The sequence below is a fragment of the Apostichopus japonicus genome, chromosome 22, assembly GCF_037975245.1.
Source record: "Apostichopus japonicus isolate 1M-3 chromosome 22, ASM3797524v1, whole genome shotgun sequence".
In the NCBI taxonomy this organism is placed as follows: Eukaryota; Metazoa; Echinodermata; class Holothuroidea; order Aspidochirotida; family Stichopodidae; genus Apostichopus; species Apostichopus japonicus.
In genome coordinates, this window is record NC_092582.1 from 9490298 (window position 1) to 9504202 (window position 13905).

The following is a 13905-nucleotide window of genomic DNA, read 5'->3' on the forward strand; positions in this document are numbered from 1 at the left end:
TCCCAGGACATAACATAAAATCTGGGGACATTTCCAGGGACAATTTTAATCCTGGCACTGTACATGAAAGCCTGGACATCTGGTCATTTAATTAAACAGTGATCTAAAATCTTGGATCTATAGCATGTGACTGACAACTTTAAGATAGAGAAAGTGACTAAAGAACCTTAATTTGTGAAAGGGACACATACACTCATTTTGCATGTGATCAAACACTTGAACATAGAAATTAGTTACTAGAACTTGAAGCTAGCATTCAAATGCAGCTTTAGATTGGTCTACATCTGTTACTTATGTTGAATTGAAGGTAGGCCTATTACAGTTAACATTCCATTAATGTTTAGATAAATACAATACTAATTAAAGGTTCCTCAAAAAAAAGTTTCTTTCTTTCCATTTTGTTGTTGTTGGTAAGATCATCTGAACTTGTACTATTGAGATGAGGTAAAATAATATAAACACCAAAAAACAGTAAAATTGTCAACTGCCTATTCCTGTGTGTTGGTTTTAAAATATTCACCATTAACTAGCTATGATGCTCCTTATTACAAATAGGCACCTCAGGATCAAATCCAACACCATTTGTTCTTGGTAAACTTGTAAAACACTTGAAACATGTCATAATAGGAGACCACACAAGACTTAGATATCCCAAATTGAGTTCAATGTATTTGGTGAGATGGTGGCTTTACAAAAATGGATACCTTCCATTGCTCCTTATATATTCATCATAATCAGCGCCCTCTATATCTACCTCTCACTCATTCATCTCCTTCCCACTCTCATCCCCATGCCCCGCCCCTACACACCAGCAATTTTGTGTGGTTTAGGCTTAAAGGTCAATGGTATTGGCTCCAAATTCGAGCGCCCTAAATATCCAATAGCACTTACCCATATGCTCATGAAAAAAAGTCTCCGTGTGGGCTTATTTATATAGAAGTCTCCGTGGGTGGCAATAATTGCGCGCTAAGTATGAGCTGAGGTGACCATTATTAGATTTGCTAGCATATTTAGGGGGCAATGTTGAAGATATTTAAAAGGTGCTAAAAGTTTTGCGATGGTAGGATCCTTTGCCGAGTTTATTTCTCCAGTTAATTCCCAGATGTACAGGAGTCGGATAAAGTAGAAGTCATTTGAAAAAGCTGCAGGCTTTGATGGCGGCAGGAAATGTTTGAACATTGAAAATGAATTATGTTTCTAGCATATTCGGGGACAATACTGACATCGGCGTTATGTCGAGAATTTCCTTTATTTTAAGTAGTCCAGTCGCATCCCCCGTTTGCATACGTGTGGTTCAGTTTTATGTATCTACTGAACCCCTGGCAATGGTTGTAACGTACGATGTTACGCAAAAGTGGTCGTTGTTTGTAAGAATGCCACGCGAGTTTTTGTCCTTTGTTTGGCTAACATTCCCGCAGTAAGACTTTTACTTCTGTTCATTGATTGTATGTACGAACAAGGAGTCAGGCGTAACGCCTTGGCCCAGCTGAATGTTGAACTCGCAGGAAAAAAATTACCAACACCAATTGCGGTAGACTAATTCGTAAGTTTACTGGCAGGAAAAAATTTACCAACACCAATTGCGGTAGACTAATTCGTAAGTTTACTGGCTTTAAATTTGTTATTTTAACAAGGCCAAATGAATTGATGTATCTTTATTGCACTATGGTGCCCACTAGCTTTGCTCTATTGCGTTGCTGTAGAAATAACAGGACAATACTACATTCCTTGGTACTTCCGCAACTGCATAGACCTCTGGCTCCATAGCCACAGAATCTGAATCTGAATGGGTTAAGTCGGCAAAAATCCTACTAAAGGACATAAACGCCAATCGAACACTTCCCGTGAACCTTAGAAAATTAACCATATTCCCTAGCCTTAATTCTGTTAGTCTAATTAACAGACTATCAAATACATTCCCACCATTTTAATTACTAGTATAGTCTGACTCAAGTTGGCCTACAGAGCAAGGGCGGCGGAAGCTCTTTTAATCTGGGGGAGGGGGGCACCGACATCAAAGGGCACTTTGCAGAAATTCGATTGGATTGATGCAGCCTTATATTTAGTACCCTTTATACCTCTTATTGTATTATCTTATTTGCGTATACACATCACTCTATCAACGCCCCCCCCCCCCCCTTTCAAGGAAAATATGCATACTGGCACTGCAATATCCAATGTACAAATTGGGAAACAAGGAACAAGTTTTCTTTTGAGACAAAATGAGGTGAAATTATGCTAGTTGCTAATGTAGGAATCTTCCGTTAATACCTTAACAATTTTTTTCCCATTCGAAATAGCTTTGAGTTTGACCCACAGAAATTCATTAAAAGTGGGGCGTAGCCAGGATTTGCAAAGTTGTATGCACGACTATCAGAGCGGAGGGCCACTACCGGTTGGCGCCGTCCGTACAAGAAAATTTTTGGTTTTACAAACCCCTCAGATGGCCGGAAACGGCCCTTCACGAGTGTTCATTCTGGTTCCCTGGCCTCTTGCTAACTTGAGACACCTCAAGTTTATGTAGAAAAAGGGCACATTTTTAACCTGAGGAAAAGTGGGGGGGCACTTGCCCCCTGTGCCCCTCCGGTTCCGCCGCCCTTGCTACAGAGGTATATCAAAGATCGTTTTTTAATAAACCACGAATACTGGCAGTTCGGATATTGTATAGCAATTATTTTGTCATAGTAACAACATATCTTTTCAGCACAAACTCATTGCTACAACCTATATCGGGCAAGAATTTTAAAAAAAATGGTGGATTGTTTACAAACATGAAAATAAAGCCGTCTATATCAAACATGATAACCTACGAAATTGAAAAGAGCGGAATATCGATAACTTAGCTATAGCATTGTAGATGTAATGCGACCCCGCCCATTACTCATCAATCAAATATGCAAATTAGGGACGCGTTCACTTGGCAATGGTCGTTGGTCGTCTGCTAAGGTAGCACAATTCGCACAACTTGTCGCTAAACTGAACTAGGTGTATGACGTTTGAACTAAATACCATCGTTATGGTAAATTTGAAATCTTTAGTCTTTCGTTTGGATTTCAATATTTCATACCCTTAATTGGAACAATGTACGTTTGATGGATTTCATGAAGAATGTTACAACTGAAGTTACAGCATAGTTACGAGTTTGATGAAGTACAGGATAAAGGTAAATTTCCGTGTTCGTTCTTAGACTTTCCGTTATACTCAGTCAGTATGCTACTTGTTTAGTCATTGACGTTACTAATTTTGTTTGGGCCTTGCTGCAATACATTAATGGGATATACTATTATGTAGCATCGGCTTGCGAAGTTAGGCTCTTATTCACTCTACTCTAGCCTAGGCCTAGACTAGGCCTATATAGGCTATAATAAAAAACCAAGGCAGGAGTTTGAATGCAACAAACTGTAGTTATGAGAAATATCCATGGCTTTTTCAAATTTGAGTGTATCGGGAAGAAATATGTTAGGGCCTTAGCTAGGCCATAAACTAAGTTAAATTTGCCACCTAAGTTAGGCTAGTCTAACTCTAAGTCTAAGACAAGTAAGAGTCTAATGTAAGGCATCCAAATTAGGACTAGGTTAAAAAGAATATTAAATTTTTGATTTAAAGGGGAGGGGTTTGAATTCAACAAACTATTGTTATAAGAAATATTCATGGCTTTTTAAAATAAAATTAAATCGGGAAGAAATATGTTAGGGCCTTAGCTAGGCCTAGGCCACATATCAATACATGCAACAAGATTAAACTTAGGTGGCTAAGTGTTGTTAGCCTGACACAGATAACAGTTCCTGGAATTTGTAACAGGAAGTCTGTAAAAAAATTGAACCTTGGTTAAGTTTCATGACCCATAATACTGTACCTGTATCCAAATATAACCAATTGATGTTATGAAGAACATGAGGTGCATGCATGAAGTCAAACTACAAGTTTGAAACACTGTACTACACACAGTCCTTTATTACTTTATTTTGTGGGTGAAATCATATGTAGAACTTGATTGGTATGATGTACAATTATAGTGATCATGACATATATGTCACAAACTTTAAGCAAAATTATGTCGGATAAGCCCTGATAAATAATCTTAATAAGGTCAAAAGTTTTATTGATGGTATAGTATATGTTTAAAGAGCCAGAAATTCATCAATTGCTGAAAAGAAGGGACCTGCAAAAAATATATTTCAAAACTACTAACTAATGGTTAGTTCTCATCAGATTTTTATTAGCATTACCATCTCTAATTACTCTTCTTCACATTCTAAGAATTATCTTATTCTGTTTTGGCAAAGACACTCCTGCAATTTCACATGTATAAATATTACAGTGGACCTTAAAGTAACGTCATATCATATAATTTGCCTTTGTTGATACTTGATAGTGTACTGCAATATCTTGGAACCTTGACAATGTGTGTACAATACATCTTTGTGTCTATTGATATTGTTCACAGAAGTACAATAGATCAACAACACTATATTACATTGTTGCTATGATCATATCTTTGCAGCTTCCTTTTGAAACCTGTGGTTGTCAAATTACCTGCACACTGAAGTAATTTATCCAAGGGTGCTTCCTCAAATGAGTTTCATGATCAGCACTTGAATAACTGTTAACAGTTAATTTTGGAGTGTAGGTACAGACGGAAGTGTAACTCTTTGGCCTGATCAGTCAAATGAAGAGCTGTTCCTTTACAGTACATGACTGTTACGCAACATACCTGTAGGAAAATGGCTATTCCATCGACTTCTATTTTCATCTTCTGTGTGATGTTACCGTTCATCGTTGCTGACATCAGTAAGTACACAACTATGTTAAATATTAATTTACTTTACTTTCAACAGTTTTGTTTATTACAGTAGTCTGCCTTTGAAAATAAAATATCCTTCCTGGATGGATGGATGGATGAAAAGAACGTAATAAACTTCCTTAATTATTAATCTTTTATATGCAAAAGTTCTTTGTTTTCTTTTTTACTAGCCATGTAGTTTGTTATAAAACAACCATTCTCTGTTAACTGTAACTTAGCATGTAGATAAGAGGCATTGCCAAAGTTTTTTGTTGTTATTGTCCAGGGAGGATAAAAAGGAGGGAAGGTTATAATAGACAATTCACCTGACATGTGACGGCTTAATTGTGCCATTTTTACTTTCATTTTATAGATAACATGCCAATAAAAAAGTTTTGTAAAAACACACCTGGTTAAACCAGATTATGCTTAACTTAGTGGGCTTTGGATGTATAATGGATGTGGGACATCTGTCTTCATCAAATTTGTAAGAGTTTGCTGACATTCTGTATTTTTAGTGTCACAATACTATCCAGTGTGTTTTAAATACAGTTAATAGTTAGAAGTCCACATACTTTATTTGAAACATTGCTGTCCCTTTTTTGAACAATCATGTTATTACCAACAATTTTCCTTGTGGACAAAGTGTCAGAGTTGACTGATGTAATAGAGCAACGTGTGAGATAATGAAGCATATTTTTACATAATTTGTCACTGCTTGAAATATGACCAACTATATGATACTGTATGTGTGTTATAATTTTTTAAACTTGAATTGTTAAAAATAAAATATCTAGAACTTGAAACTTAATGAATGATTATAATTAAAAATCAAATTCTTGTACCAAATCTTGTGTCATAATCCACCTTTAAACTTTTACAACTTTTTTGAAACTCTGTACTCCTCCTATAAGCAGCAAAGGGACACACAGATGCGCAGACCTCACCTAAACACATGTTGTTCCTATTAGGAATTAATTATACACTTTATTGAGTTACTGTACCATCAAATTTTCCAATGATGTTAAAACAAGTCAAATGATTAGCTCTCAGGCTTTATCCAAGCTAATTTTTTTTCTAAATTTGACATTGATATCACATCTTGTAAAGATTAGTTTATGCTGAAGGTAAAAGGTGAACGTGTAAACAAGAAAATCGATTGCCTACTTAAAGTGATTTTAGTTTGCTTGATTGGCTGATTGAAAAGTACAAACTGTGTGACATTGACATCATGAACTCCTCGTCGATCAGCCAAGCCTGGATGATATTGGTATTAAAATGTCAAGTTTGCTAATTATTTTTCCGTAGGTGTGAAGATTTCTGTATAAGATTTATCTAAGGTGACAGTTTAAATTCTGATGGGTCCTAAAATTATCCATGATTTAATTTTTGAAAAATCATTGAAATTGCATTTAATTCAAGTAACACAAATTGAGAAAGTGCCTTAATCTGGAAACATGTTTAGAAATAAATAGGAACCATATAAACAGCTTTTAATTACAGTAGTTGATACAAAAACACTGAAGTCAATTAAAGCTTGCGTCATTAGCATTATGAATTTAGCAAAACATCACTTTGTTGAGAAAGTAAAAATTAATTTTCATTGGTTAAATAAATTTTAGCATATCTGCTGAACAGTGACAATACTAAAGTACAGTAGTGGCAGCCATGTCTGAACCTGGAGTCAGACCTCGAAATTTAGTGTCTAGAAACTTGTACAAACATGAGAAAGGAAATAACAATAGATCTAATATGCACACCTGCACATTCAGGAACAAAATGTACCCCATGTAATGTATTCAACTTCTTGTTATATGGCTTAGCTACAGTAAATCTAGAAGGTTAAAGGTGATGGTATATGTATGGTATTAAACCTATAAAGAGACAGTGTTTAATCTATTGAATGTCTGTTGAAATTGATTATGCAGCTGTGTGTATTAGCTGATGGGAAATGTTACCTTAAGTAGTTTCAAAAGTATGTTGAATGCTTGGCCTATTTACTCTTTCAAGCGGTGTCTAATTTTTGGAGATTTCAGGCCCAATTGATACCTTTCTAAAACCTTTTTCCTGGTAAGCAAGTGAGGTAATACTGTCAATCAAACGTGCCTTGGAAAGAAAAGACGAAAATTCCCCATGTATGAAAAACATCCTCAAATTTTGGGGCACTACAGTATATGTAGACCCTAGATGAAACTCTTGATTCTACAGTATTTATAGAATTGCTGACATACAGTAGTTTTATATAAAAAAAATTCAAGTTGGCAGACATTATGTTGTAAGAAATCCCAAAATTATTAGACAAGACTTATTTATATATGCCTGATTTATAAAGAAATCTTGCTCTCCTTGACAGTCCTACATTTTCTTTACCATTTTTTCTTTTCTTAAATGCAGTTTTCAGAGAAGAACCGAGGAATAGCGTAGTTGTTCAAGGCCAGCCAATTTCCTTCCATTGCGTCGTGGAAGACAATGAAAACAGAGGTCGAGTGATCATACAATGGCTACGAAACAATGCACAGCTGCAACTGAGCAGCGAGCCCCGACTGAATCTCTTTCCGAATGGGACTCTCTTCATCACCGCGGCGCAAGGTGGAGATGAAGGAAGATACGCCTGCCAAGCTAGTGTCATCACATTCGATGGAGTGGTCGAGCAGAAGACCAGTGTTGCAGCTATGCTAAGATTTGCATGTAAGTATATAATGTCAATTCATGATACTGTGTAAGGAGACAAAGAGAATGTCACAAGAACCAACAAGAAATCTGAGGTATAGAGGTACTGTCACTCTCATTTCTTCCAGCCCCCTTACCTCTTATACTTTCTCCCCCCCCCCCCCCACCTCTTTTTCCCCATAAAAAAAAAAAATTAGGAAAAAAAATTAAAATTCCAAAAGGATCAATTTTATTAATTGAACCATATCTATGGACTATGGATACATCATTTTTGCCCCTCTCTCCTTCATCTCTCCCTTAACCTCCTCCCCTTCCACTATTTCCCTCCCAACCCACTCCCAAAGGAATACTCAAAACATCTCCATCAATTTGTCACATATATAACTTGCATGTTATTGCCCCATACATCCTGCTATTGACATATTACACTTCCCAAGATCAAGCTCTTCTCCCCACATCCCTCCTCCCTTCCCTCTCCCCTCCCCACCAAATAAATAAAAATGGAAAACGAGAAGACAACTTATCCAGAGAATTTACTAACTTCCATTTGAAACCCTAAGTTCAGCTTTACTCAAGTAATGGTTTTTACTTTGTTATTTTCTGGAATTTCACTCTAGAGAATGGTGTTGTTGACAAGAATTAAACCATGCATGACACAACAGGTACAATTCTGTTCATTTAGATTAGTACTAACAGACATGTTCATAATTCCATGTATATTGGTGATCCTCTTACCATCTGTGACATATGGCAGCATCATTTCCTACTGTTAATATGTAGCCGACAGTGTTAATTAAAACGCTGTTACAAAGACCAACTTAGCAAGATGATTTTGCAGTCTGATATACCGTAGGATGGAGCTGTCTGTTGAGAAAGATCATTTTTGTTTGCATGTGCAAGAGTATTTGTCAAAGAGATAGGAAATCCGAGGGAAAAGATTTAGGCAGGCCTATCCAGTCTTGTATCCCAAAATGCTATGTCAATTGGTCAAAACCGTCAAATCTCTGCACCAGGGGTGGGCAACTTTTTTCAATAAATGGGCCAGATATAAGGAGTGAAAAATTGACTGGGCCTAACCAACGACCTGCTGTTGATTTCAAACCTTTGATTCCAAGGACTTTCAAGCAATAGGTGTGTGTACTTACTGTAATCTCTATTCACAAATGTCAATACAGTACAGTTGATAATTATTGTGGATAATAAGCCTACCTGACAGCATCATTAGTGCCCATAAATTCTAAGCAGCTAGCTCGTATTTTGTTATGATGTAAAATAGATTGATTTTTTTCTTTTTCTTGGGACATTTCACCGGCCTCAAAAATATCACAGGCGGGCTGCATGTTGCCCGCGGGCCTTAGGTTGCCCATCCCTGCTCTAAATAAACGCAATGATGTATAATTTAGCAGATTAATTCACAGGAACCAACTTGTATAATTAGTATAATCTGAGACAAAATTCAGAGACTTCAAAAATACTACAAAAACTTTGAACACTAAATTATTCGCTGAATCCAGCCAGTTTTAAGTCATTAATATGCATAGTGACATAGTCTTAATGAATTATAACTTAATGGCAAACAGTAATACATAATAATAATAAAACAAAAATATTAGCAGTTTATTAAGAATATGGATTTTTTGGCGGGATATTTTGGCTAATTCATGCAAAACTTGAACTAATATATCCTTGCCACATGTGGTATCAGCCAGCAGTGAGGATTAGGTCTCCCAAGGGCATTACATGACCAATGAGTAAATAGTGCAGTAAAAGTCATGGCTTTTAAGTTAATTATGGATACCTTGGTATCCACGGTGATGCTTACTTGTTGATTGGATTCTTCATGATTTGGACATGGATCGGATAAGTTAACGAGCTAATTGTTATTTTACGGGATCGGCTGCTTTGTCTACACTTGACAAGTGAGGGTCATGACTCATGACTGAACATCAAGTATTTGTTTGTAACTACATAATTATCCTAGTTAATAGACAGTTTAATTGATTTGATATCCTATGGATATTTCCTATAGTGTAGTTGTGGATAGTTGGGTGTAGTACAAAAATGCTGCAATTTGTGTTTAATTTGCTAGTACTGTCTGGTACAGTAATTGGTTTTTCATATGAGGAAAGACCATGGTACATGAATCTGGTATTGTAATCTGCTTGTCAATTTGTGATATAATTAAAAATTCTGTAAATATTGGATCAAACAGTGTAACAAGAACATGTACTGTAAGGAAAGACAACATTGCCACCTGAAAACATAATATATGTTAGTGTCACTTTACGTTGATCAATGTTGCACCAGAATGATAAAATTGGGGAAAATTTCAACAAAATTTGGTGGGACACAAAATTGTCTTTATTGGAATAAACAATTTTGATGCATGATCACGTTAGGAAAGACCAAATGGTAACTAATTAATATTCCCTTTGTTTCTTTTAGTAGAAAGACAATTTATCAGGAATTCGAATTTGGAATAAGGTTAGCCATGAAGTAACAAAAAAGAATGCACTAAATTTGTGGGACACAAATTTTATGTAAATGTTAGTTTAAACAGTTTATTACAGTTTACATACATGTATGAACATGTAAGGCAAAGAGTAAAAGAAGATTGAAGTACTTTAGACTATTCTATTTACAATGGATTGACATTATTATTCAGAATTGAATAGAATCATGACTTTTAAAGGCAAAAGAAAACAAACCTAACCTTCATTTTCACTTTTAAACAATAGAGATCTACTCCTTCGAAAATTGTAATTTCTTGCTTTGACCAGGAGTTATCATTCAGTGTACACATTTTAACTTATCGGAGTACAATTGTTACGGTGAGTGGGTTTGGAATTCTCTTCAGTTTTTACTTTTTTTAAGAGGACGTATCAAGGTCTTGCTAGTACGCTTTTAATCTTGAATCTATTACAAACAGAGTTTTGACAACTCAGGGCAGCATCCTCGCGATGATGATCGGAAGTGATTCTCTGAGCTTGGTTAGTTTTACCTCCTATTATAGGAAGTAACAAGAACAGTTTTAATAACATCATTGTCCTCCTGATGGTTTCCTGTCATACAGAACTCATCATTTTGGTACCACATCACCTAGAAGCAGGAAGGACCACTATTTCCCGGCTAGTTTTCGGTCTGATTATGTTTTAAATAACAAAACGATTGTCCTCCAAAAAGACGACGTTGAGGTCCGATGCAAGTGCTCTGTTGGACGGAATGATTTGCTCATTAGTTGGGTTTTTTGCTAGTCTAGACATTTTGAAAACAGTTAAGATAAAACGATAACAAAATCAGAAACAATCTCATCACAAGTCTGTCAATTTCCTCTCGCTCTGAACGTTGGTCGTCAGAGGATTTAACGTTTTAATGGGTCACCAAAGAGGAAAGTTGTTCAAATAAAATTGTATCATACTCAAATTTAAGGATACCGGGACACAAAGAAGAAGAATTTGGCTGAAAGGCAATAATTATTAAAATTATGTCTTGGGTGTGGAATGTAAGCTTCCAATTAAGGCAGTGGGATGAGGATGTTGGTTGGGTGGGGGGTGGGGAGGGTGGGATGGGCAATACTTCTTGCTTAATTCTAGTTTTACTCAAAGAAAGTGTCAGAACAGCATTCTGTGTTTCTGCATAATATGAGAAATTGTACTTATTGTACCTTTACTATAGTACAAAAACTTGTTCATAAAAATGGATTTCAGTTTTGTGCATTAGAGTTGTAAAAAGATCATCATTAAAAACACTTCAAAGATTTGTGCTCTGTTGTCAGGTACAGAATTGTAGTTCTTCTTTATATTAAACCATATGCAACAGTACATCTAGCTTTGTTTCTCTTTTACCCTCTCTCCCCCCCCCCCCCAATCCCCTTTTTTGTGTACAATATAGTGATATTTGCATGTAAGGTTCCAGATTTAATGTTATTCAAGCATCAAGTAACTATATAACTAACACATTTGTCCATAATGTTTGTGTGTGACAGAGCATTTATAATTTAGTTGTGCTTATCAAGTTCATTCATGTAGTAGACCTTACACTTTTACAGTTGCCTACTTGAAGGAATATGTTCTCTAACGTATAGAAGAACAGGGAAGAATTTATCCTATCTTGCATTGCATAATTCTATACAAATGGTTTCAGTTGCTATAATGGTTTCATATACAGTAGATGTACAGATGTACTGGACATCACAGTGTTCCACAGTGTTCTACACAGGGAACTATAGCATTCAAAAGGTAGAAAACACTCACAGCCTTTGAAAGTGCTACGCACAATTTGAACATTAAAAGTATTCCCAGGTAGAATAGCCTACAGATGCTGGTCTGAAGTACTAACTAGCAATCACATAAAGGTTTCACTTTCATCACCTTAACCAGGGTGCATTGTGTTTGCTAGCTTTCTGTCTTTCTGATCTACAGCATGTACACATTATACATGTGTACACTACAAATACAACTATTGAATTTTAATTTATTGATGAATTTCAAGTCAAACTGTAGGCCTAACAGTAATTGCAACTTTGTAACATGAACCAGTACTGGTTTTAAAATGTTGGCAGTCTTCAGTGAGAGCTAGGACTACATGAGGGCAGTCAATGGATTCAAGGAAGGGGCTGGGGAAATTGAAACATTTGCCTCAAGTGGGGAATTGAGCAGATCTGCTTCAAGTTTTTATCAGTACTTAAGACTTGTGCGCACAATTGAATTCAAGGAGAATAGAAAGATATTATATCCCGTTTTGCAATGGATCGATCGATCAAGAACATCCCTGGTGACAATTAAGAGACTAGGCTGTCAATTGGTTAAAACAATCACACTTTCTAGACACCGACAGGAAATAATTAACAGACAAATATTAAATTCTGGTCACCGGCTGATATTTCACTTTACCCAAGCAGCTTTATCTAGTCTAGTCTGAAGATGACACACCTGCTTACACTTTATCCAAACACCCCTCAAACATGGAAATTGGGTACATCCTGCAAATGACAGCATCTTAGAGAAATAAACAACAGGAGTTCCGAACCACTGCCAGTTTACAATTGGTTCATTGATCACTTGATAGCATCAGACGATGCCTGTTAGTGTAGTGACTGCCAAACAGATCAGATCTTGAGTCTTCTAGATCAAATGCTCGAAAAATTGGATCAACAACCCTGCAATATCTTAATGGGCCAGCTGTGCACACTTCCTACCATCTCATAGGAAACTCTGTTAAGTGTTTAAGACAATAATCACAATAATCAAATGTTAGTTCTGTTGAAAGGCACTTAGTTATGGGCCACTCCAAAAATATACAATAAGCATAAAGCCCATGGTTTTAATGGTCTCTCTCCATCACCATGAACGCCCTCTGCTCTTGTTTCAGACAATTTCCTGCTCTAATTTTTGCTACATATTTAGGTAAAAAATGAATGATATCAATATTAAATGGTGACTTCATGTCATTTTTAATAAGATATAAATCTATCTCATTTTGAAAAAATTTGATTGTTAATGCATGCTTAACTATTTAAACTATATACTGGTCAGAGTTATTTTAATTTACCTGTAAGGATGCCATGTTAACATACCCCTATATGTAAAGCACAACGGAATAGGAACTGTGGCTGTCTTGGTGACTTAATTGTCATCCACAAAATCAGTTTTGCAGCATTTGCAAATTTTTTGTTGGATCGTGAAGTATTTTTTTTTGTGTGCAAGATTCAAGAACACATCTTTGTGTCTATTAAACGCATAATAACTGATATTTCCAAATACTATACAAATACAGCATATTTGTATGGAATGTTAGAATGTTGACTTCCAATCCCCTCCCCTATTCTCCCTCCCCTCCCCAAAATAGTGTAGATAATGAAGTCAGTATGCCTGCACTCTCATCATTTCACTCCTTGCAGTTGGTCAAGTGACCCTAAGGAATGTATGTAGTGTATTGTCAGCAGACTTCAAATAGTATTAAACACAAAAACAGTACACTAACCTAAGTATGTATACTGTTTCCTTGGTCTCCAGGTAGTGGGACGATCATGACTTGCACGCTCTCCTTGATAACCTGTAGCATTTTCCAGAAAAGGAAGTCGTTGTAGATGAAAGTAGGAAGTCATTAAAACAAATGTCACAACCAGAGGAGTGAAAAATATCCTATTCTCATCTTGAACAGGAAAACATGAAACCTATTAAATTTCTACATTTTCATGGTGTAGTCCAGATGTTTTGACAATAATGTTCTAGTTTTCATGTCATCATGTCAAGTCCAAGTTGTCGATAGTTTTGTTTTTTCTATTCTACGTGTTATGGGAAGGGTTTAAGATGACAGCTAGATAAGAAAACTGCAGGCTCTGTTGACTTCATCTTTGTCCTTCAATCGTCTATGGTTGACTTGTTTGCAATGCTGGAAATAAGTTACCACCTCTCATTCAATATACAGAGCTAGTCCAAGAACTTTTCTCC

The 13905-nt window shown here is 36.1% G+C and overlaps 1 protein-coding gene across 3 annotated transcripts in view; it reads left to right on the forward strand.

Annotated features, from left to right (window-relative positions):
* Positions 1–2944: 2944 nt before the first annotated feature.
* Positions 2945–13905, forward strand: part of LOC139963366 (contactin-1-like) — a 56612-nt gene continuing 45651 nt past the window's right edge. For 2 of the 3 annotated variants that reach the window (XM_071964046.1, XM_071964049.1), the window contains exons 1-3: positions 2946–3163; positions 4505–4791; positions 7178–7471. In XM_071964046.1, coding sequence (XP_071820147.1) covers positions 4695–4791; positions 7178–7471 — 391 coding nt within the window. In that variant the 5' untranslated portion in view covers positions 2946–3163; positions 4505–4694. Of the gene's footprint in view, positions 3164–4504; positions 4792–7177; positions 7472–13905 lie in introns of all 3 variants that reach the window. The other variant, XM_071964047.1, reaches the window with a different exon arrangement.